Source organism: Eulemur rufifrons, chromosome 8 (assembly GCF_041146395.1).
Source record: "Eulemur rufifrons isolate Redbay chromosome 8, OSU_ERuf_1, whole genome shotgun sequence".
In the NCBI taxonomy this organism is placed as follows: domain Eukaryota; kingdom Metazoa; phylum Chordata; class Mammalia; order Primates; family Lemuridae; genus Eulemur; species Eulemur rufifrons.
Genome location: NC_090990.1, coordinates 114,522,726 through 114,546,635, shown reverse-complemented (window position 1 = coordinate 114,546,635; position 23,910 = coordinate 114,522,726). Strand labels below are relative to the sequence as shown.

The 23,910-nt window shown below is 53.9% G+C and overlaps 2 protein-coding genes and 1 non-coding gene across 3 annotated transcripts; 1 reads left to right on the top strand and 2 right to left on the bottom strand.

The window, feature by feature from the left end:
- Nucleotides 1-202: 202 nt before the first annotated feature.
- LOC138391021 (U6 spliceosomal RNA) lies at nt 203-309 on the bottom strand. Its single transcript, XR_011234665.1, has one exon. It is a non-coding gene; the product is annotated as a U6 spliceosomal RNA (small nuclear RNA).
- A 6,866-nt stretch (nt 310-7,175) lies between these two features.
- LOC138390150 (small ribosomal subunit protein bS18m-like) lies at nt 7,176-7,610 on the bottom strand. Its single transcript, XM_069479006.1, has 2 exons — nt 7,452-7,610; nt 7,176-7,370 (listed from the first exon to the last, which is right to left on the bottom strand). The coding sequence occupies exons 1-2, from the start codon at nt 7,608-7,610 to the stop codon at nt 7,176-7,178; spliced, it is 354 nt and encodes a 117-aa protein (XP_069335107.1).
- Nucleotides 7,611-9,345: 1,735 nt separating this feature from the next.
- Nucleotides 9,346-23,540, top strand: LOC138390391 (chymosin-like). The gene is given in 10 exon segments (XM_069479246.1): nt 9,346-9,407; nt 12,131-12,269; nt 13,197-13,314; nt 14,073-14,191; nt 19,280-19,479; nt 20,940-20,974; nt 20,977-21,052; nt 21,773-21,917; nt 22,497-22,595; nt 23,403-23,540. Coding segments are annotated over 10 exon segments (1,131 nt in total).
- Nucleotides 23,541-23,910: the final 370 nt, after the last annotated feature.

Here is a 23,910-nt window from a genome sequence, read left to right as displayed (position 1 = left end):
CATGCCCGGCTAATTTTTTCTACATATTTTTAGTCGTCCAGGTAATTTATATTTTTTTAGTAGAGACAGGGTCTTGTTCTTGTTCAGGCTGGACTCGAACTCCTGAGCTCAAACAATCCACCCGACTTGGCCTCCCAGAGTGCTAGGATTACAGGCATGAGCCACCGCGCCCGGCCTCATTTCTTTATTTTATATATTTTTAAAAAATATGGAACGCTTCATGAATTTGTGTGTCACCCTTGCTCAGGGGCCATGCTAATCTTCTCTGTATTGTTCCAATTTTAGTATATGTGCTGCTGAAGTAGGCACTAATGGAGGTTTTAAATGTTAAATTTTTGATTAAGTCCTCCTCCCCAACTATTAAGTGATTCCTTACAACTGTATTTATAAAGCAAATCATTCATGATCTCAGGACGAGTGACACAATGATAATGCTCCATTGTCCCACAGTGGCCTCTTGTTCTGCACGTCCACCTTCATCACCCGGTTTTAGGGCGCCTGTCCATCACCGTGTGTGCCATGCAGTGGTGGGGCCATGCGGTGGAGGGGCCACAGCTAAGAGGGGCCTGTTTTCTACCAGAGAAACTCTGTCCTTCCTCTCTCCAACCCCACTCTCTTCTTCTTTTCATGCTCCTACCTGAAAAATAGCCGGACACGAGATTTAGGCCCTGCCTGCCAGCCCCACTTCCCTGCAGCCCCGCGGATCTGCTCGCCTGTTCCCCAGAGCAGGGCCCCGGGCTGCGCGAGTAAACACCTCTGCCTCATATACTTTCCATCCTCTTCCTTCTGCATGTGTGGGATGGCATGTGTCAAATTGATAAATACAGTTCTGGAGAGGTCTTTGGATTATCTCAATCTTCAAAAGCTTTTTATTTAGACATCATTTCAAACTTACAGAAACAGTACAAAGAATTCCCACGTATATTAACCCAAATGTTGACACCTCACCACATTTGCCATAAACTTTCTTCCCCCATTCCCTCTCCCTCCCTCCCTTCCTCTCTCTCTCTGTATACGTATACATATAACTTTAATGTTTTTCCTGGTCTTTTAGAAAGGAAGTTGCAGACACAATACTCCTACTTCAGTATTTCCCAAGAATCAAGGACATTTTCTTGTAAATACTAAAATCAAAATCAGTACAGATATCAAAGTCGGGGAATTAACATCAATACAATGCAATTATCTAATCTAAAGACCCTCTTTTGCCAATTGCCCTAAATTGTTTTGGGCTCTCTCATGACATGTGGGCAAGAGTGGGCGAGAAGTGCAGCCAGCGGCCGAAGAGGCCGAGGAGGCCCAGGAGGCCCAGGATGCTGGGCACCCTGCCCGTCCTCCCTGCGGCGGTGTCTGGCAGGGCCTGCATCGCACCCTGGGCAGAGAGACCAAAGCCTGCCAGGCGCACCCAGCCGTTCCTGGGGGGAGAGGATCCTTGTGCCCTGCTTTCCACTCTGCACCTCCTCTGCCTCCAGGCATCTGTGCCCCGTCTCTGAGGCGCCTGTGGGCAGGTACCCGTAGTGACAAAGCTCCAAGTGTCAGCCGCAGCTGTGTGTTGTCCGGAGCACTCACTCGGAAGTCATGCTACCCGAGTTTAAATCCTGGGCCCGCCACTTACTGGCTGTGTGATCTCGGGCAGATTACTTAACTGATCTGTACTTCAGTCCCCTTAAAATGAGACAAGCAGTACCTCATTCACAGGATTGTGGTTGGCTGCAGGAGTGGTCCCTAGCTGTCTGAGATCTGGCTCTGGGGTGATTCAGGGCTTGGTGTGTGAGAGTTTGATAAAGGACGTGGTTGGGCATGTGGGCTCTGAATTGGCATGCTTGTATAGCAAAGACTTGCTCACAGGGGAGTCCTTTGCTGTCTCTAGGTATTAGCTAGCCCTGGGAGGGGAAATAAGAAAATACGGTGGATGTTCCAGCTTGTCTCTGGACTAAGCTTCCTGCCTTCCCTGGCAGAGTCCAGAGCTGTGCTCTCCCTATGCCCACAGCCCCTGCCCACGGGCCAGGTCAAGGACTCACGCTCCGACGGTGCTTAGCTGTCCGCATGTCTGTGTGTCCTGCTAGACTGTGAGCTCCTGGGGGCAGGGGTGAGCCTTACTCATCTCTGCACGCTCACGGCTTGCCCCGAGGGCCAAGTGACTCCTTGGCAAAGCGGAGGAGGTGTAGCTGCGGGGGCCACAGCCACTGAAGGTCCACACGCAGGTCTTCTGGGCACTTGGCTTCTGATTTCAACTCCTGGACACCTCTTCTGGGAAGCAAGTTCCATGACCTGATTCACCTACATCGTGTGTGTGTGTGTGTGTGTGTGTGTGTGTGTATTTGTTGAGTGAATGAAGGCATAAATTTAACACTTACTGAGTGCCTGTTGTAGGTCAGGCATTGTTCCAGGTGTTTAGAGTTACCAAGATAAATAAGACAACATTCCTGCCCTTGAGTTCACTGTCCCGGGAAGGCCTATGTGTCAGCCGTCACTGGCAGTGAGATAAATGCTGAGAACATGCACGACTGAGGGGCACACTGCTGGGGCGAAGTGGGTGGTTACTGCAGACCCTTGGGTTGGCTCACAGCACGTGATTGCCGGCTTCCACTATATGGGCAGTAGAGTGCAATGCTCAATTTCCCAGCCTCCCCTGCAGCTGGGAGCTATGAAAAGGAGTGGCAATGAGTAAGGCCTGAGCAGAGGCCGACTGGCACTGCTTCCTCCTGCTCCCCCTCCTTCCAGCACTGAGATTGGATGATGCTTGGTGTTGTAGCTGGCATTTGCAGCCAGAAGGAAAAGGCCAAATATTGCAGTGGTGTCCGTTGAGCCAATACCATATACCTCTGGACTTCTTGTTTTGTGAGAGAAATACACTGCTATTCATTTAAACCACTGTTGTCAGGTTTTCTTTCACTTGCAGCCAAGCTCATTTCTGACTGATCTCATAGGAAATGTAAGAAAAGGCTTCACTCAGGATATATCTTTTGAGCAGGATCTTGAAGGAGATCCCCAGGTAGAAGCAAGAGAGAAGGGCATTTGGGCAGAAGCAGAGCACGGATGAAAGCACAGTGTGGGGAGAAGTTGCGCTACATTGAAAAGAATCAAAAAGCTTTTGGGGTATGAAAGATTCTGCAAGACAGAGGGGTGGCATGGAGGGTGTTCCAATCTAAATGAAGCACTGTGCAAAGTGTGGAGACGGGGATGTGCGTGTCATAATTGAGGCATGCACGTTTGTGCCTGGCTCCTGTTTGCAAGGCTGCAGAGAGGCTGGGAAGGTGGGTGGGGCCAGACCCCCAGTGGTTAGAAGCTTGGTCTGCAGCCTCTCTGCTGGCAAAAGCTCCTGAGCTGGGTGTGGCCAGACAAGGTGTGAATGGCCAGCCGCTATGCCTCCCTCTGCTGGGGGCTGCCCACCCTGCCCAGAGTCCTTCGTAGCCGTAGCCGTAGCCGTAGCTGTGGGAAGTGCCTGTCTCCTTCCTCCTATTCTTCTCTCCCTTCCCATTCAGGACCTGGAACGGGCTTCACCCTGTTTCTCATAACTAATAAAATACTCTCCAGTGTGCAGGGTAGGACTCATACCCTGCACCTTCTCCCAGGCAATTCCCTGATGCATTGGGCAGAGATTTCCAGGGCTCAGCCTGCTTAACATAGAACAAATAAAGGTGCAGCTTTGGAGGTTGAGAGCTATTCTCACCCAAATGTTCTGCTGACTGTGGTGGGTGGACAGGACACGACACCACTCACAGGGTCATTTTGGGAGGAGAAAGGGAGAGGCTGGGGATTTTTAGAAATGTGCAGGACAGTCTTGCCAGGTCTTCACCCTCCTGGGGTCCCTTCTACTTGAGCCACTGCCCTTTCTCTGTCCTGTAGTAAATGCCCCAGGGCCCCTCGATCTTTAAGCCTCTGAGGCTTGTCAAGCATGGACACGATTCCGTTGTCTTTGCTGAATTGTAGAATTTTGGTGCAGGGAGGGTCCTGTGATAGAATTAACAGATGTGCAGAGAGTCAAGCAGACCCAAGCTAAATTCTAGCTTCACTTGTTATTAGCTGAGTGACTTGGAAACTTCATTAAGTGTTCTGAGCTCCTATTTAAAGGAGTAAATGCATGGGGTCAGACACTAAGGAAGCATGCCATAAATGTTACAGATTTTTAGTGTGGCTCAAGCATATTTTGAGAGACTTATTTATGCTTTTTTAAAAAGTCCTTCCATTTTCTGTCTCTTCCTCATTAAAGGAAAAGACAGCTTTGCTTCTCTTTGCCTCAGGGGAGGCGTGGGCAGAGCAGAAAACAGAAGGGACCTGCAGGGTTTTTGGGGCGTTGTTGCCTGAAGCCTAAGCCTGCAGGAGAACACAAGGCTCCTTGGAGGACGCACAAGGAAGAAGCAGGGGAGACGGGCAAGCAGAGGAGATGGGCAAGTCTCGAGTGGCAGGGACTTGGACCCTGCTCTAAGGTGGTGGCCCAGGGAGGTAGCGAGGCCAGAGACGAGTGGCTGTGGGGCTTGTCTGGGGGAGAATGACCAGGGCAGCTTCCAGAGGTTGGGTTGGCCCAGGTGTGGCACAGAGGCAACAGGGGCTGGGACAAGGACAAGAAAGACCACCGGGCCCAGCACATCTGCCGGGCACTGCACAAAAATGACCAATATTGATTTGCCCCATCCTCAGAGGACAGGGACACACTGCAGAAATTCAGTTGATTTATAGAAGAGGAAAAGAACTGCTGCTTCGTACACAACTGAGGTTCAGACCAGCGCCATGAGCTTGTAAATCCTGCATTTTACAGATGAGGAAATGAGACGGGAGAGTGATGTGACTCCTTTAAAGTCACGCAACTGCAGTCATCTATGACCCACATTTGTAGAAGGCCTATCACGTGGCAGCACTTGACACTCTTATCTTTGATCCCCACCTGACCCTCTCAGTGTCGCTGTCTCTCACTTATGGAAGAGGAAACTGAAGCACAGAGAAGTAAAGGAATTGCTCAAGGTCATACCACTGCGTAGCTGACCAGGAGTTAGGCCCAGGATGGCCACCCATGCACTTCCCGGGGACCATGCTCCTCTGCCACCTGGCCCCTGGCAGCAGGAGGTAACATGTGTTTGGATTTCCTCCTAAAGCACTTTTCCCAGCAGGGTCACATATCGGATCCAATCTGTTCCTCGCCTGACCGTGGGCTCCCTCAGGGTAGAGCTGACGGCAGCTATGTCTCTGTGCGTCCAGTGCAGGCACACAGAAGCCGCTTAAGAAATTCCCTTGAATTGGCTTTGTTGGGGCTTATATCTGAGTGGGGATCACAAGCTTGTGCCAAGAGGGGTGTCCTCAGGCCTTGAATTGTTGTAGTCACTTCTGTGGGTCAGTCCCCAGGCACAATGAATCTTGACCAAGGAGAGTCATCCCCACCTGGCACCAGGTCACCAGGGATAAAATCTTATCGTGGCTTTTCTAAAAGCTTTCTGCAGTTCTCGGCCTGCCCCCAGTCGATAAGGTCTCTTAATGATCTGTGCTCTCTGGGCGGAGTTCCTGATAGGGCGCCCTTGAATGCTGTTGGAATGACCCCAGGCTTGTGAACAGACACAGAGCAACCAGTGCTCAGGGATCTTTGATTCCGGGCTTGAGGTCACCTTTCAGTGGGAGAGGTGGCTGAGTCTGATGTCTAGGGTCAGCATGCAGGGGAGTTTGCTGCTAGGTCAGGCTGGGCCACTGGGGGCATGAAGCTGAGTGGTGCGGCCCTCCCCACGTCCCTGCCGCCCTCCCTCCTGGTGCTGCTGACCCCAGAGGGTCCTGGCTCCAGATGCTGCAGGCGGAGCCCACTGCCCCTGGGTGTGACGGTGCCCAGAGGTTGGGAGGAGCGAACCAGCAGTAGAGCTGCTTCCAGACCTGACATTGTAAACTGACGAAATTTCCACGGCAGCCGGGCCCTGCGGTGTAGTGTGCAGTGCGCGAGGCCAGGAGTCTCAGGATAGTTTCGAGCTGTCCTCATCAAATGCAAGCCCGCTGACCAATCTGAGCGTCCATCTCCTTGTCTGCAGGACATCATGAAGACATTGCTGGCCACTTCTCCCGCTACTCCTCAAGGGTGGCGGCAAGGCCATTCATTCATTTGCTTAACCAGACATTTGTAGGGCGCCTATTATGTGTCGCGCTGGTGCTGGTGTGTGGGAGGAAGCGCTGCTCAGATGCAGGGACGTGGGACAGGGCATGCGGGCCTTGGCTTGGCAGGGCAGCACCCGCAGGGAAGAAGACAGGAAGCAAGCTGTAGCCCTCTGTCGATTTTGCTCTCCACTTCCCTGGCTTTTGGGGAGGGAGGGTGCCACAAAGGCAGCTAGATGTGCTGGTGACCACCTCCAGGGCATGAGAGCAGCAGCGTCCTGGCCTTCTGGGAACCTGGCCCTCAGCTTTGTGAGGGGACATGGGTGGAGGGGGTGTTGCCAGTCATGGTAGGGATCAGATCTCTCTAACTTCTCTTAAAAGCACTCGGTTCTCCTGTCCGAGTCTGAGCCTGGCCTCCTGGGGCCCTTACAAGTCAAATGCATGAAACTTCAGAGTCTGTCCCTCTCGGCAGTGCCCCCACCTGCCCTCTCTTCCACTCCCTGTGGGCCTCCTCTCCACGTGGTCACCTGCTCCGAAGGCGTCCACTGCTGGCACGTGCTCTCCTGCACTCCCGTGGGCCTGAAGCCGTTGCCTTCCTATTTTGCCCCCTTACCCTGACCTATTCCTGATTTTCCAGTATTTAGCCTCCTCTCATCCCTGGGGCATTATGTCCACCAATTTCATGGCTGTGGTCTTTTTTTTTTTTTTTATTTCAGCATATTATGGGGTTACAAAAGTTTGGGTTACGTATATTGCCCTTGCCCCCCCTCCCTGAGTCAGAGCTTCAAGCGTGTCCATCCCCCAGACGGTGCGCATGGCACTCATTATGCATGTATACACCCGTCCCCTCCTCCCCCCATCTGCCCGACACCCGATTAATGTTATTCCTAAATGTGCTCTTAGGTGATGATCAGTGAAACCAATTTGATGGTGAGCACATGTGGTGCTTATTTTTCCATTCTTGGGATACTTCACTTAGTAGAATGGGTTCCAGCTCTATCCAGGAAAATACAAGAGGTGCTAGATCACCATTGTTTCTTGTTCTTCTTCTTCTTTTTTTTTTTTTTTTTTACTGTAAAATATGTTTATTGGTGGTAACATTATGTAATTTATTCCCAATATTTGATGTTGCAAACTTTAGGATCTTTGAGATATGCAGGATCCTTGTATGTAACTGGCATAAACCCCAGTATTTGAGCTCTCTTAATTGCTTTTGTGATTTCTTTCTGTCTCTTTCCACAAAGACCTGTTATGTGCCTTTCATAAATGCATCCAATCAATGGAGAAATAAACTGGGACAAAAGCTGTACATTCTTATGATCTACACATTTTCCACACAAGATACATTTCTTAAGAGGCTCCTTATAAGGATTTTTCATTGCAACAGGCATGTCCTCATTGCTGGTCACCTGTTTATACTGTGAACAACCTCTGCTCCAAAGCACTGCGTGAGTGCCCGGATGTGTGAAACAGACAGCAGCCGTTACCCAGCGTGTCAACTTTTTCCTCCCTAGACCACTGCAAACAGCAACCACAGCTGCCATGATTCCTCGTCCCCCGCTCCCATCATTGTTTCTTATAGCTGAGTAGAACTCCATGGTATACATATACCACATTTTATTAATCCACTCATGTATTGATGGGCACTTGGGTTGTTTCCACTTCTTTGCAATTGTGAATTGTGCTGCTATGAATATTCTAGTGCAGATGTCTTTTTTATAGAATGTCTTTTGTTCTTTTGGGTAGATGCCAAGTAATGGGATTGCTGGATCAAATGGTAGGTCTACTTGTATCTCTTTAAGGTATCTCCATATTGCTTTCCACAGAGGTTGCACTAGTTTGCAGTCCCACTAGCAGTGCATGAGTGTTCCTGTCTCTCCGCATCCACGCCAACATTTATTGTTTTGGGACTTATTGATAAATCACAGCAACAACAAAAATAGGTAAATGGGACCTGATCAAATTAAAAACCTTCTGCACAGCCGAAGAAGCTATCACGAGAGCAAACAGACAACCTACAGAATGGGAAAAAAATCTTTGCATACTACACATCAGATAAAGGGCTGATAACTAGAATCTCTTTAGAACTCAGGAAAATCAGCAAGAAAAAATCAAACAACCCTATCAAAAAGTGGGCAAAGGACATGAACAGAAACTTTTCAAAAGAAGACAGAACAACAACCAACAAACATATGAAAAAATGCTCAACAACTGTAATCATCAGGGAAATGCAAATCAAAAACCAAAGGAGATATCACTTAACTCCAGTGAGAATGGCCTTTATCAGTAAGTCCCCAAACATGGCTGCAGTCTTTTCCTTCTTGTCCTGAATGTCTCCGCTGCAGGCCTGAGAGAATGTCTGGCCTCTCTGGCCGGGGCTCTGGGAGCCTCTACTCCACGCGACCCTCTGCACATGTGCTTCTGAGGCGCTTCCCCTGCACCCTTGAGTGGGACTCAGAAAATGACTGGCCTGACCCGTTCCCTACCCTGTCACTGTCATGTTGCCCTCCTTCCCCTGTGTGTGTGACACCTGTCTGCCTTCCTGGCTCAGCTTTGCCCAGTCCTTCCAATTGCTACCGTGATCTGGTGCTGACCCCTCACCTTCTCCACACCCTTCTAGCATGGCGCCAAGGGCCCACGTCCCCACGTCCCCTTCCCCCTTAGCCCCTGCCCTGTGGGATGCAGGGCACGCCTGCTCTGTGCTCTAAACTCCGAGCCCCACTCTCCGGGTGACAGATTGAACAAGCACTCTCTGCTTCAGGTGCCACTTTAGGAACAGATTGAGCCCCATCCACCTCCTGGAAAACGGGGCTGGGGGAGATTTCTGGATAGGAGAGGCTGCAGCTTCCAGGGAGGTCAGGTCGGGGCAGGGCAGGCAGGTACGGTAGGAGTTGGGTCCGTGGTGGACAGGCCTCTTATGGAGCATACGGAGGACCGTGAAATAGGTTTCTGGCAGCAGCCCCAGCTGTGTTGGCTCCAGAAGGGGCGAGGTTTGGAAGGGGAGATCAGATCAGAGAAGGCTGTGTTGATCTTTCCGGCCTGAAGACCAGGCAGCTGTACCCTTCAACTTGGAAGTCCCTGGAGTGGTGGAACATGCTGTCCTTATTAGCGTGGGTCTTAGGGACTCCGGGTGCCATGTCACAATGTCTGTCTGTGGCGTGGCCTGAAGGCAGGGGCTGTCTCTGAAGTCTGGGCTCCCAGCCAGGGTGAACCCTTCTCCCTCTATAAAGGCCACGGGGAACGGGCACTGGCTGGCACAGTGGCGGCCCGTGGTGCGGGATGAGGTGCCTCGTGGCGCTCTTTGCAGTCCTTGCTCTCCCCCAGGGCAGCGAGATCGCCAGGTGGGTGTCGGCCCCCCGGGGAGGGGAAGGGCAGTTCATGCATCCTCTCTGGGAGGCTCTGTCCCCGGCCTCCCAGCCACTGTTCCCCCGGGAAGTCCTGGGAGGCAATGCTGCATGTTCCCAGGATAACGCCCCCCACGCTCAGACCTTTTCCTCCCCGTGTGCCCCTGCACGTCAGGGTGTGGTGGAAAGACAGGTCACACGGGCAGCCTGGGGACATTAGGGCAAGGCTTCTGGAGTCAGAGTGCCTGGGATTCGATCCCCAGCTTCATCACTAACTTAACTCTCTGTGCCTCAGTCTCCTCATCTGTTGTAAAATTAGGGTAATAGTCATGCCCATTTCATAAGGATGTTACAAGGATTATATGAGTTGATACTTGAAAATGCTTCACACTGTGCCTGGTACACTGTAAGAGCTATATATACATTTGTTAAACAAAATAAAGTTCTCTGTTGTACCAAGTCCTTTGTGGGTGAAGCTTCCAGGTTCTCCTCCAAAAATCATAACCGATGTATTGAGTATTTGCTGCTAGGTACCAGGCACTTAACTAAGTCTTTATTATGCTATCACTAATCCTCATGGGTTAGGTGGATACTAGTATTTGTATTTTACTGATGAGAAAACTGTTGTTTAAGGGCCCTTAGGGAGAGTCTCTGAGCTGCCCGAGCCACATGGCCGGTAACAGAGGAGCAGGGACTTGGCCCCGGGGAGACTTGTACTCTGATGTCACGCTCCCTCCAGGGTCTAGGTTGGCACCCTGTCAAGCCCTGAGCACAGGGAAGCCTGAATTCCTGTCTGGGGAAGCTGGATCCCTGAAAAGGGGTCCATGTGCCTTTGAGCAGCCCAGGTTCTCTGAAAATAAAGTTCTTCCAAGTCCCAGGCATGCCGGTGGCCCCAGCACAGGGGGGCGGGGCTGGAGCTGAGAATCCATGGTGGTCGGAGCCTCCATGTAGGGCCGCCCTCCTGGCTCAGCACGAGGTGGGGACGACCTTCTGGCCATGGCTGGCTTTCCTCTCCGAGGCCTCGTGCTGGGCGGGTCAGCTCAGCAGTCTCAGCTACAGCCCGTGGGAGTTTCCGGGTGCGAAGCAGTTAGGTCCTGACCAATCAGACACCGCAGCTGGAGCCACGCAGGAAACGCTTTCCAGGCCTGGCCGTGGGGACATGGGAAAGGGAGCCGCGGGCTTGATCTCAGGAGCTCAGTCCAGCCTCCTTCCTTTTGTGCTGAAGTCCTTTCCCGCCTTCAGAGACGAAGTCCTTTGTAAGGCAGGTCCCAGCTGAAGTCACATATGAGGGCTGGGGGTGAGGGACACCCGAGGAGAGACCGTCATTCAGGTACAGCCTGCTCCATGCGGTCGTTCGGGGTGCGAACAACGTGAGGAAACCCGTTCTCTTCGTGAGTCTTAAAACTGCTGCCATTTGACTGCTGTCAAAGCGCTTTCACACGTGTAGTCTCCAGCCATTCTTTAAACCAGCCCACCCAGAGGGACCACGTGATTCCTAGCGGTGGGAGGGGCCGTGGGAACTGCCAAACTACTTCGGTCTACAGGAGAGGAAGCCAAGACCAGAGAGGCTGGGCCACCTCTTTGGCAAAGGCAGGGTCAGGAGAGTGGCTGGAAGGCGGGGGGGGGGGGGGGGGGGGGGGCGGTTAACCTGTTTCATAGAGGAGGGAGTTCAGGCTGGGGGTGGAGGGTGCTTTGGGGAGCCTGCAAGGGGAAGGTCGGGGGACTGGGGGAGCCTCCAGGGGCAAAGATGGGGACTTGGGGAGCCTCCAGGGGAAGGTCAGGGCCTTGGGGTGCCTCCAAGGGTGAGGTTGGGGGGCTCGGGGAGCCTCCAAGGGTGAGGCTGGGGATTTGGGGAGCCTCCAGGGGAAGGTCAGGGCCTTGGGGTGCCTCCAAGGTGAGGTTGAGGGCTTAGGGAGCCTCCAAGGGGGAGGCTGGGGACTTGGGGAGCCTCCAAGGGGGAGGCTGGGGACTTGGGGAGCCTCCTAAGTTGCCACAGACAGGGCAGAGCCAGGTGCAGAGCCAGCTTCTGTTGTTCCGCTCCTGACCTCTGCCTGTTGATCTGCCTCCATCACCCGATACCTAAACCTGACCAGGAGGCCCCTGGGAAGCTCTTTGAAGAATTTCCACCCACTGTAGGGAAAAAGCTACCCAGAGAGTGGAGCAAAGGGCTAGCAAAGGGTGGGATCATTGTCATGGCATTAGCCAAAGTGTAGGAGGCTTCGTTTTGCCCTCCAGGCAGCGGACTCCTGGGGGTAGAGACTGCATCCTTTTCTCCATTGTGTCCCCGTGTCCTGCACAGTGTCTGGCACGTAGTAGGTACACAGCAAGAATCTGGTGACTGAACGAGTGGCAATGTGCTCAGTGTCTTTCAAACTATGGGTTGCAAAACTCATTAATATTTTGTAAAATGTATCTGGAGGGTTTCTACCAGCATTAAAAAAAAGAAAAGGAATAGAAAACATCAGAGTACATTGTGCTCTGTAACGATAGGCACCGATTTGAGAATTGATGTAAAATACATTTCTTACCTTGGGTTATGCTAAAAAGAAATGTTTGAAAGCCAGTGGCTGGGGGTCAGCGGGATACTGGCCGGAAGGCTGGGCTGGGAGGAGCAGTGTGGGGAGTGGCTTATGGAGCCCAGAGGCTCTGGGCCCTTCTGGGAGGCTGGGCGGCCTAGGAGAGACACCCACGCTCATCGCGGATTCTGCCCCTCTCCTCAGGATCCGTCTGCACAAAGGGAAGTCGCTGAGGAGGGCCCTGCAGGAGCGTGGGCTCCTGGGGGACTTCCTGAGGGAACACCAGTATGCACCCAGACGGAAGCACTCCAACTTCAGCAAGTCTCTGATCAGCTACCTAGACGTGAGTCTCTCTGCCAGCCTTTCCACTCAGCCCCGCCTCCCACAGTGCTTCCCTCTTTCAGGAATCTGGGCGCCTGTGGGTGGGGGGGGGCGTCTCCCTGCCCTCAGCGAGCTCCACAAGAGCCAGCAGACCCAGCCAAGGCCACCGTGAGGAGGGTGTGAGCTCAGCCGACCTTCCGCACACAACATCCCTCGGGGGCGCATCATCTGCTCCCAGATCCAACCTCACGCCTGCCTCTCCCAGCCCAGGGAGACCATGTCTGAGTCTAGGCTCAGCAGGGATGAGGACAGCTGGTGCCAGTCTGTAGCCGTCCAGGACGTGGCGCCATCGTCCTCTTCCTCCCACCCAGGGCCCATGCAGGAATGTCCCTTGTGCCCTCCTCCTTTCTGGAGCTTGTCTTTCTCTCATCTGTCACTCTTGATGGTAAACAACCAGGCTTTTCTCTCTTCTGCGCTCTCATTTTCTTATCTAGGTCATCTTCGCCTCCCACCCCCAGTTCTGACAGCAGGGAGAGCCGTTGGGGAGGCAGGTGTGGCAAGGACAGCTTGGCTGGGGACTTGGGGCACTGCACGTAGCTGATGCCCTGCCTCGCTGTCCAGTTCTTCCTGCCCTGGCGGGGGCGGCCCAGTCTCCCTCCCAGGCTGGATTTATGTTTTGGGCCAAGGTCTGCTTCTGAGGCTGCTTCCAGCACTGGCTGTAGGGCTCCTGGGAGGATCAGGCTGAGCTCGGCTGGGGGCGGGGCCCTGGGGGAGGGGTGCTGGAGGAGAAGAACCCGCCCCAGTGTCCTCCTTCTGTTTCCTCCCCCTCCACATCCCAGGTCTCTGCATAGGAAGCACAGGGTCTCCAAAACTGCCCACGCTCCATGCCCAGCATCAACATCCCGCCCCCCATCCCGCCTGCCTTTGACCCAGGGCTGTCTGTCCTCAGTGGGAGCACTTCGGGAAGATCTCCGTCTGGATGCCGCCCCAGGAATTCACCGTGGTGTTTGACACGGGCTCCTCGGGCTTCTGGGTGCCCTCCGTCTACTGCACCAGGAATGCCTGCCGTGAGTGACCTCCCTCTTCCGCCCCACCTGCCACGCTCGGTCAGGGTGGCAGGACCGCGGGCTCTGACCTTCCCAGCCTCCTGGCTGTGTCCCGTCTCCTCACTTGACCTCCCAAGTGGCCACAGACTGGGAAGCTTTGAAAATCACGGGTCTTAGCTAAAAATTAGAGAATGCTAGTTTCTTGGTGTGTTTTTTTTTTCTCTTTTGGTCTCTACTGGGAGCCAAGGCAAGCTGCTTACCTGCTGGGTCCTCAGTTTTCCTTTCAATAAAATGGGGCTATGACATGTCAGCGTGAGCTGGAAGAATAAGGTGAGAGGGCCTATTGCTAACAATGAGTAAACACTGAACTTGTGTTAATCATTTATTTTTCCAGCAATCCTGGGAGGGTGGTGCTCTTTTAATCCCCATTTTACAGATGAAGAAACCAAGGTGTAGAGAGGGAAAGGGACTCGGCTGAGATTACTCGGCTGGTAAAAGTAAAATGTCCATGGAAACCACAGGGAGGGCTTTTTCCTTTCTTTTTTTGTTTGGAAACTACACGGGCAGCAGCGGGTTGAGCTGGGTTGAGCCGCAAAGAATAATTTTCTTTATTAGACTGTGGGACTAAGACCGTAGAGAGAAGGGGCTGCTTATTTTCTGTAGTGAGAACAGCCAGTATGATACTCTCTTTCAAGGCCTGGTGAGGGCCGAAGCCCTGCTGTCGCTGTGGGTGGCGAGAAGATGCTAGGAGCCCCCCTAACGCCCGGTCTGTGTTTTAGAAAACCACCATCGCTTTGACCCGTCCAAGTCCTACACCTTCCAGATGCTGAGCAAGTCCCCGGCCATCCTGCACGGCCTGGGCAGCATGCAGGGCTTTCTGGGCTCCGACCCTGTCACCGTAACTGGGCTGCGGGCCGGCCAGTGCTCCCGTCGCCTTTGCCACTTTCCCATGCAGGCGCCCGGCCCTGGTGGGCTGCACCCCCAGCTGGTGTGCGGAGCCCTCTGTGTCCTGCCCACCCGGGCGGCTCCCTGGGTGAGGACTCCGAGAGGGATTTTAGCCAACAGCCAGCTGTGGGTTGTCTCTTCCTCCCTCCTCTCCTTCCGGTGTCAGTGTGCAGAGGTCCAACCTGACAGCCTCCGCCAGGTCCGGGTCCCCACCTCCTGGACCCCTTTTCACACGTCCTTGCCACAGTTAGTTCGGAATTGTGAGCTTGTGCCAGCAGCAAGCTCCTCAGTGTCCCACATGTGCTCTTATTTTTTTTTTTTTTTCAATTTAATTTTACAGAATCAAAGAGTCTAACAGTATATCTTGTTAGATACAGTATGTCCTCATAATGTATACATTATTTCTTGTACAATGATATGAAATAATATGAGAAATATTCATGATAAATTATTAAGTGAACAGTGCAAGTTAAAAACAATAGTTTCATATTTTTTTCCCCACCCCCCCTTTCCCGAGTCAGCACCTTCAAGTGTTACCACTCCCCAAACGGTGCGCAATGCACTCATTGTGTAGGCATACCCCCATCCCCTCCCCCACCCCCCACCTCAGTCTGATATCCAATTGGTGTCGTTTCCAGATTTGTATTTAGGTGATGATCAGAGAAACCAATTTTCTGGTGAGTACATGTGATGCTTGTTTTTCCATTCTTGGGATACTTCACTTAATATAATGGGTTCCAACTCTCTCCAGGAGAACCATAGAGATGTCGTATCTTCATCATTCCTTATAGCTGAGTAATATTCCATGGTACACATATACCACAGTTTACTAATCCAATCATGCATTGATGGGCATTTGGGTTGTTTCCACATCTTTGCTATTGTGAATTGTGCTGCTATAAACATTCGGGTACATGTGTCTTTGTTACAGAATGACCTTTTTTCCTTTGGGTATATGCCCAGTAATGGGATTGCTGGGTCAAATGGCAGGTCTACTTGAATCTGTTTAAGATACCTCCATAATGCTTTCCACAGGGGTTGCACTAGTTTGCAGTCCCACCAGCAGTGTATTAGTGTTCCTGTCTCTCCACACCCACGCCAACATGTGTTGTTTTGGGTTTTTTTGATAAAGGCCATTCTCACTGGGGTTAAGTGATATCTCATTGTGGTTTTGATTTGCATTTCCCTGATGATTAGAGATGTTGAACACTTTTTCATATGTTTGTTAGCCATTCTTATATCTTCTTTCGAGAAGTTTCTATTCATGTCCTTTGCCCACTTTTTGATAGGGTTGCTTGATTTTTTCTTGCTGATTTTCCTGAGTTCTAAATAGATTCTTGTTATCAGTCCTTTATCTGATGTGTAGTATGCAAAATTTTTTTCCCATTCTGTAGGTGGTCTGTTTATTCTCTGGACTGTTTCTTTGGCTATGCAGAAGCTTTTTAATTTAATCATGTCCCATTCATTTATTTTTGTTGCTGCTGTGATTGCCTTGGGGGTCTTCTTCATAAATTCTTTGCCTAGGCCAATGTCTGTAAGAGTCTTTCCTACATTTTCTTCTAGAATTCTGATTATATCACGCCTAAGGTTTAAGTCTGTTATCCACCGTGATTTGATTTGTGATCTTATTTTTAAATTTCATTCTTCTGACACCCCTTTGAGAAAGATATTTTTATTCCCATTGTTCAGATGAGAAAACTGAGGCTCAGAGAAGTTGAAAACTTGCCTGAAGTCACACAGCGGGCACCTGCAGGTGCTGAGCGCCAGACCCGCGTCTCTGGCTCTCTGAGCAGTGCTCTCGGCTAGGCCTCACTCTCTGTAAGTCAGAGCAGCCTCTGGGCCTCCCCCTTCCCCTTGCCTCCTTTTGGCCTCAGAGTACCTGACACAGTGGTGGGGACTTAGTAAGTGCCCAATGCATGTTAGTGTCTTTCTTTCCTTCCTCATACATCATCCAGGATTAAGTACGGAGCAGTATCACTCTGTGTTTATCACCTTGATCCTCCTAGGGTTCTTCCTTGGGTCTGGCTGAAGTCTCTCTTGCTTGGAGTCCAGCAGAGCACAGCCCTTCTTGCTGACAGCCTTTTCCTCAGCCCCTTCCTTGGCTGGCCAGGTGCTCAGGCCTCCCCAAGAGTTAGCACCAGACAGCGGCGGCCTCAGAGCCTCTTGCTGGGGTGGTCCAGCCGTCAGACCTCTAGAAGGCTAATTCTCCTGCCCGGGGGCCCTACTTCCTCTGCTGTCAGGAGCTTGCTTTCGTTTTTGCTATTTTGGGCACATCTTCACTGGAGAGCTGGCCCTGTGCTGGCAGCCTCAGCTGTGGTGCGTTGGGCTGCTGTTACTCACTGCCCTGGGCAGTGGCCAGGGGGACAGCCCTGGGGTCGGCCCCCCAGCAGTCTCGCGTGGGAGAGGGAGGGGCGTGGGGTGGCACGTGCCGGGAAGCCCTGGTTTGGCAGCTGGCCTCACGCAGGCCCGGCTCTCTGCTTGTTTGCACCAGAGCCGGCTGGTTTCAGAGTGGGGACCGAATGGGGAGGTCATCCCAGCTCTGTTTCCAGCAGGAAGGTTTTGGGGGGAGGAAGGAAGGGTGAAGTCCAGCAGGCCTAGCCTAGGGCCTGGCTCCGATGACGATGACGGGGTGGTGTTGGGGCAGGAATAGGGGAGGGGCTGTCACCAGAGCCATGGGGAAGGGGGCTCTGAGCACAGGCGGCGTGGGACATGCTGAGCTCTACTCAATCCAGGGTCTCCTCCCATCCAGGAGCTCCCTGTGGAGGGGTCCTGGGTGCTAAACTGAGGGGAAAAGGGGCCCCCACACTGGGCTGTGGTCAGGAGCAGGGCTCTGGGGTGGATGCAGCAGGCTTTTCTCTATAGAGGGGGGTGACTTTGGGCAAGCCTCAATTTCCTCATCTGTGGAATGGACATAATAATGCCTCAGACCACTGTGGTAAGGAATAGACACACTAATCGTGTATTATCTGTTTGTCATTTCATTCCCCATGCCCCATCTGTCCACAGACCCTGTTGACCCTCCCTCCCAGGCCATTGAGCGTCTGCCCACTTCGTACCCCGTGACTCTTGGCTCCTCCTCCATTGCCTCCCACCTGGATGGCTGGAATAGCCTCCCAGTGGGCTCCCTGCTCCTGCCACATCCCGTCACCATCTGACACAGGTGCCAGAGGGACACTTTAAAAAGTCCTGTCATGCCCTCCTTTGCTGGAAATCTTTCTGTGGCTCCTCACTGGGACTGGATAAGAGGCTGTACCCCAGCCTGCAAGGCCCCACGTGATCCCCTGCCCTCCTCTGCCCCACCCCCTGCCTCGTCCGCTGTTCCCCTGACCCCACCCCACGCACACGCTGCTGGGACCGGCCACCTGCAGCACCGCCTGGGCCTGCACTGCACACCCCAGACCCCCGATGGCTCCTCCCCTCCCCCCACTCTGCTCCATGTCACTGTGCATGAGGCCTTCTCTCACCACCCTGTTGCCCTTACCCTGAGCTGTTTTTCTTCAGAATGCTGACATGTTCTACTTTACTTCTTTTTAAAACTTACTTTCTATCTCTTCCCTGGAATATAAGTTCCTCCAGGGCAGGCGCTTTCTTTTGCTCACTGCTATGTCCCCAGGGCCTAGCACCCGGGCGGGGAGGCCCTCCGTCTGTTTCTTGGCGGAGGGAAAGCATGAATCTGTTTACTCTCTGGCACTTAACTATTGTTCACTTACTTGTTCCACAAATGCCTGTTGGGCCTGAGTCTGGGAATGGAGGCTGCAGGGATGAACAAGAGGGACGAGGGGCTGTCCTCCTTTGCGGGGAGACAATAGACACTCACATAAGATGACTGTGCACAGTGCTGAGTGACATGAAGAAAACAACTGGCAAGTGTGAAAGAGGATGTTTGGAGGGCAGGAGATGGATTCAGTGGACATGGTGGACATGGTGGACATGATGGCCTGTCCCAGGCTGAGGCCTGAATGACACGATTGCAGAAGCCAGGCCTCAGAAGATCTGGGGGAGAGCATTCTGGGCAGAGGGAACAGCAAGTGCAAAGGCCCTGGGGCAGGATGGGTTGGAGCACTGGGAAGAAGAAGACCAGCGTGGGTGGAACAGGGTGAGTTACGGGGCAAGAGGAGTGAGAAGCAGAACCAGAGTGCAGGGGGACTCCAGGACAAAGGTTTCATTCTGAGCTCCATCGGGACCCACTGGAGGGTTGTAGCAAGGGTGGCATGACTTGATTTCCATTTTTAAAGATCCCTTTGGCTGCCCTGTGTGAAGGATGGCTTATAAGAGGGTGGAGTGGAAGCAGGAAGCTTGGTCCATTGCGGTGGTCTGGGCTAGAGCCAGCGGTGGTCCGAGTAGGCTGGTGGACACACTGGCCATCGGGGAAGTGGGCAGACTAAGAAGCTATTTTGGAGTTAGCGTCTTCTTAGCATAGTGCCAATAAATGTTCAATAACCAAACGTTTAGAAATGCTCCGTGTGTGTTCAGTGCTAGTGGTTTCAGCCTAAGCCCTGCCTGGAGGTGCAGGCTTTATCATTCCCCTTAACAACAGGGGGGTTGAGGCTCAGAGAGGTGCTTGTCCAAGGTCACACAGTTGGCACACGGAGGAACAAGGACCCACACCTGGGGGTTGGGGACATAAAATGTCCATGTGTTCTTTATGGGCTCTGTGCTGCCTCCATGGTGTCTATGGGGAGACGCTCCAGGCGCTGCTGATGGGGGCCAGAGCCTGCAGAGGGCCTCGGAGCATCCCTGGTCCTCCCTCCTTGTTTGGGCTCATCCCCAACTTTTGCACGATGAGCACCATGTCCTCCCTGCCCCTCCTCCCCGGCCTCATCAGACCAAGTCCTCAAAACCGCAGCATTGACTGCTGGGAAAGGGGAGTTTTTTTTCTCTTAAGTTCAAAGAACTACGTTGCCGGTAAGGGGGAAGGAGGGCCAGCGAGGCTGAGACTCTGACACTGGCTCTTGACTTGGGACTCGTGGCCCCCACCCTGGGACTTTTCTGTCTCTGGCTGCGGAGGCTCCCAGCGGAGGTCATTACGACTGTCTTGCAGGTCTCCACCATCGTGGACGCCCACCAGACCGTGGGCCCGAGCACCCGGGAACCTGGCTTCATCTTCGCCTACTCCGAGTTTGACGGGATCCTGGGGCTGGCGTACCCCTCCCTTGCCTCCGACTCCTTCATGCCCGTGTTCGACAACCTGATGAACAGATACCTGGTGGCCCACGACCTGTTCTCAGTTTACATGAGCAGGTAGGAGCTGTGCCCAGCCAGGGCCTGGCCTTGACGCCCTGTTAAGGACTGTTAGCTGAGGCGAGTGTCCACCCCTTGGGGACACTGCCACTCAAGGGTAGTTGCCAGCATGCAAGCAAACCTCCTTGTTTCCAGGCACATCCAACTTCTTATCCAAAGGCCCCAAATATAGTCACTGATACAGCCGGAGTTCACGGGGCCAAAATTTGACTTTCATTCCTGGCCTGTAAAAAACAAAGCCTGATCTCATCTCTGCGTAGGATCTTTTAGCTTCTTTTTCTCCAAAGTGACAAAGCTTCAATAACTATTTGTTGATATCAGTGAGATCCACAGACTTCTAGCACCGACTCCAGGAGTCTAACCTTTCTTTTCCTTTGAGGAAACTGAGGCCTGGGGTGGGGCCAACGCCCTGGGAACTAGTGGCTGAGCCAGGCCTGGAGCCCAGGCCTCCTGCTCCCAGCCCAGTGCTCCACTCCACCTCCCTACTGCACGTGAGCTGGGGGGGGAGGCGGTGAGGGGGAAGGGCCCACCTCCAGGAGGAGGGGCTGAGGCCGGGAGCCAGGCAAGGGGCTGCCCCGGGCATTCCCTCACTCAGTGGCCATTCACTGGGCCCTTGCTAAGGCAGGGCTGTGCCCGAAGTGGCCGTAGATGGCAAATAAGACACATTGGGAGTTAGCGATTTAGCAGGGGGAACAGGCAGCGCACAATACACAGCTGCAATCGGAGAGTTGTCCTGAGGGTGCTGCAGGGCCGGTTTGGGGGTGTCAGAGGCTTGCAACAATGGGGAAGCCCATGCTGACGGAGATGGCCAGGGCAGGCTGCCCTGAGGGAGTAATGGGGGCATCCAGGTGAGACAAAGGGACAGGGCAGCACATTCTAGGCCACGGGGACAGCGTGTACCGGTGTCTGGGGGTGGGACCGGGCTTGATGAGTTCTAGGAACCAAGAGCAGCAGCGTGGGAAGCAGGTGAGGTGTGGCGTGCGTGTGTTTCCCAGCCAGGCACGAGACACGGCCCTGGAAGGAACCGAGGGGCTTTGGGCTTGGGTGGCAGTTTTAATCCAAAGTGTGGGACCTTGTTGGAGACCCCCTTTCCTACTGGGGGCAGAAAGCCCCGGGTGGTGGGTTCTGGGGAGCGGGGACAAAGGGAGAGAGCTGGGAACACCCAAGGGCGGCCAGGGCAGAGCCTGGCTGTCCCGGGACCTGTGTGTGGGCTGTTTCTTCCCCTTACACAGTGACGGCTGAGCTCTGGGCTCCGGGTGCTGCCAAGCCCAGGGTGGGGGCGAGGGCCACAGCGCTCGGGAAAAAGGCTGCTGCTACTGACACCGGAGGGAAACCCCACTGGGGAGGGGGAGGGCGAGGCTGGGAGAGCTCATGAAGCCTTGGGGGAGGGGGCTGGGTCTCAACGGCATCTGCCCCAGGGAGGGGCTTCGCTGAAGCAGTGAGCCTTGTCTTGGTTTCAGGAGTGACCAGTGGAGCGTGCTCACGCTGGGGGCCATCGACCGTTCTACTACACAGGCAGCCTGTACTGGGTGCCTGTGACCAGGCAGGTGTACTGACAGTTCACCTTGGACAGGTGGGCGAGCACAGCCCTGGGGGGGCCCCGCTCGAGGACGGCTCCAGGTGTGGGTACAGGAGGACTTGGTGTCAGGTCCGGGCTCTGAGAAGGACTGTGGCTTGTAGGACTGCCCCTCAGAATCTGAACTGGACACTTCCAAGGCTGTGACAATGCTCACGTTCACCTCTGCTTTACTAATAAGCCGAGCTGCACTCACAGAGCACTCACTACCCGCTAGGCCATGTGCTAAGCGATTACCTGACTGCCTCACTGACTAAAGCCCCGCGAAGCGGGTGCCATTGTCATTGCCGTTTGATAATGTACCAGCGTCAGGTTAGAGCCTCGCAGCCCTCCCTGGCGGAAGTCACACAGAGGTTGCGTAGCTCGCCTGAGACACTCGGTGAGTAAACGGCAGAAGGAGAACTTGAAACAGATCTCAGGCAAGTAGTCCAGTGCTCGTTCTACCCCTTAGTGCATGTGAATTTGTTGTTTTGCTGTGGTTTCTGTCCCACAGAAGGTGGGATGTCCTCAATTTAGCCACTAAGTTGGGAGAAAATGGCTTTAGGTCTTTTCTCTGGGCTCAGAGAGTTTTGGGGGCTCCAGGAAAGGACCCAAGGGAGGGGCCGTGGGGATAGTTGGGGCTTTCCTCCCTGCCTGGGGATCCTGGCAGGGGAGAGTAGGAAGGGCCAGGGAGGGAGGGGTGGGTGTGCCTTGAGGCCATTTGTTTACCCTCTGTAGTGTCACCGTCAATGGTGTCATGATGGCCTGTGACAACGGCTGTCAAGCCATCCTGGACACGGGTACCTCCCTGCTGGTTGGGCCCAGCAGAAACATCCTCACCATCCACAAGGCCATTGGAGCCACAGAGGGCCAGGACGGCCTGGTAAGGCCAGATCCTCACCCCAGCCATCCAAGGCCCCCTTAAAGTGGGGGCCCCTTTCACATGGAAGAAATGATACAGGGGAAAGGTGAGGGGCCCATTTCTCAGCAGAGGTTGGGCTTTGGCTTCGGCCTGTCATTGCTGCTGGAGCTCCCTCGCCTCGTGCAGCGGCCGCAATCTGACCTCCTGGTCCTCTGGGAGGGCCATGCCTTCCCCGACGTGTGGCCTTTGCTGTGCCCGTTTCCCTCCTCTGCCATGAGTCCATCCTTCTTCCTCCCCGGCCGCTAAGTGCTCCCAGTGTCCTTGCTCTGGTTGGGCCTGGGGGTGGGGGAGACACGGAGGTGAACCCCTTTGTCCCAAGCTGGGGTCTTTCCCTGGGTTGACTGACAGCTCATCCCCCTCAGTGTGACTCTTTTGAGGACCGTATCTCGACCAAAAAACAAGAGCCCCCTGAGGTGGTGGGTCTCCACACCCCATGGCCCACCGGTGCAGAGGAAGGGGTCCTGTGCTGCCAGGACCCGGTGCCTCTTCCAGCCAGGTGACAGCCCCACCTCCTCTAAGGGACCTCCCTTGGCTCTTTAGTTTGACATCGACTGCGGGAGCCTGAGCAGCGTGCCCCAGGTTGTCTTTGAGATCCAAGACACGGAGTTCCCATTGCCACCCACTGCCTACACCAGACAGGTATGTCTCAGGGAGGAGGCCCTGGGCTCCTCCTGTCCCCTCCTCCCCGTCCCTCCCCAGCTGGGGCCCAAGTCAGTGAAGTGGGTGAAAAGAGGTGGCATGGACTCCATAGCAAATGGGGGGGGCATCCCTGTAGACTGACTGGTCCTTCTGAGTGGGGCCATGTTGTCCTTGGGCCTCATTTGTGGCCACTACAGTCTCATCCTGGGAGAAATGGGGACCAGGAAGGACAGCCCACTGTGGCTTGTGGGGGTGTAGATCCGCAGTTCCCCGTGGGAACCTCCATCCACTGCTCAATCTTCTACGCCCAGGGGCCTAGAGTGCTGTCCAGGGTTTTCTTAGCTAGCCTGGACTTTGTGGGGACTCAACTCTAGTCCCCACCGACCCGCTGGCCTCAGCTTTGACCTAATTCTGAGCTCCCGAAACTGGTGAGGCCTCCTGGTCCTGCCTCAGTCCCCAGGCCTGTTCCGGCCAGTCCCCAGGCGCGGGTGCTGAGGGCAGAGGGCAGGGAGGGGCTGGGGAGGACGGTGACGGGACCCCACGGGAGGGGTTCAGTGAAGGAGACAGGGCTGCATCTCCAGGACCCCACCTGGTGATCTTGGGTTAAATCATTTTGTTTTTTGAATCTCAATTTCTTCATCTGTTGAATGGGATGAATCTGACAATTGTTTGCTGACCTGGGAAAGTGATTTCAAGGATAAAATGAAATAGTAGGGGAGAGTAATTGTGGGGTGGGGTGTAAAACACCCATGTTCAGGGCAGTGAATGGAGCTGGGACCTGCCTCATCTCAGCTTTGCCTTTCCCAGGACCGAGGCTCCTGTTCCAGCAGTTTCCAGGGTGACGATCATTCCCAGCAGTGGATCCTGGGGGACGTCTTCATCCAGGAGTACTACAGCGTCTTTGACAGGGCCAACAAGCGCGTGGGGCTGGCCAAGGCTGTCTGACTGCACCACTGACCATGCACCGTGCTGTCCCCAAACACGCACACACACGCACACACATGCACACACACATACACACACACACATGCACACACACGTACACACACACAGATCAGGTTTTCAGGCCGGTGGTTCTCAGTAAACACCACATTTCTGCAAAGCCCGCCTTCCCTTGTCGTCACCAGGGCTGAAGCCCTGCACCACCATGGGGGTGGGCTGTGACTGCCAGGTGGTGTGTGGCCAGAGTGGGGGCTGCACGGGTCGGGGAGGGCTGAGGATGCAGTTGGTGGCTGAAGGTTTCCTCGAGGGCAATGGCCATTTCAAGCTGAGGACAGGGAAGACCAAGGCATGGCTCACCTACCTGTCCTCCCAC

Bases quoted from the DNA above. Each gene is read 5' to 3' on its own strand.
- LOC138390150 (XM_069479006.1), bottom strand. From the start codon at position 7,610: ATGGCAGCTGTGGTTGCTGTTTGCAGTGGTCTAGGGAGGAAAAAGTTG. The intron at 7,371-7,451 runs GTTGCAATGAAA...AAGAATGTACAG, and splicing joins CCAGCAATGAGGACATGCCT to CTTTTGTCCCAGTTTATTTC.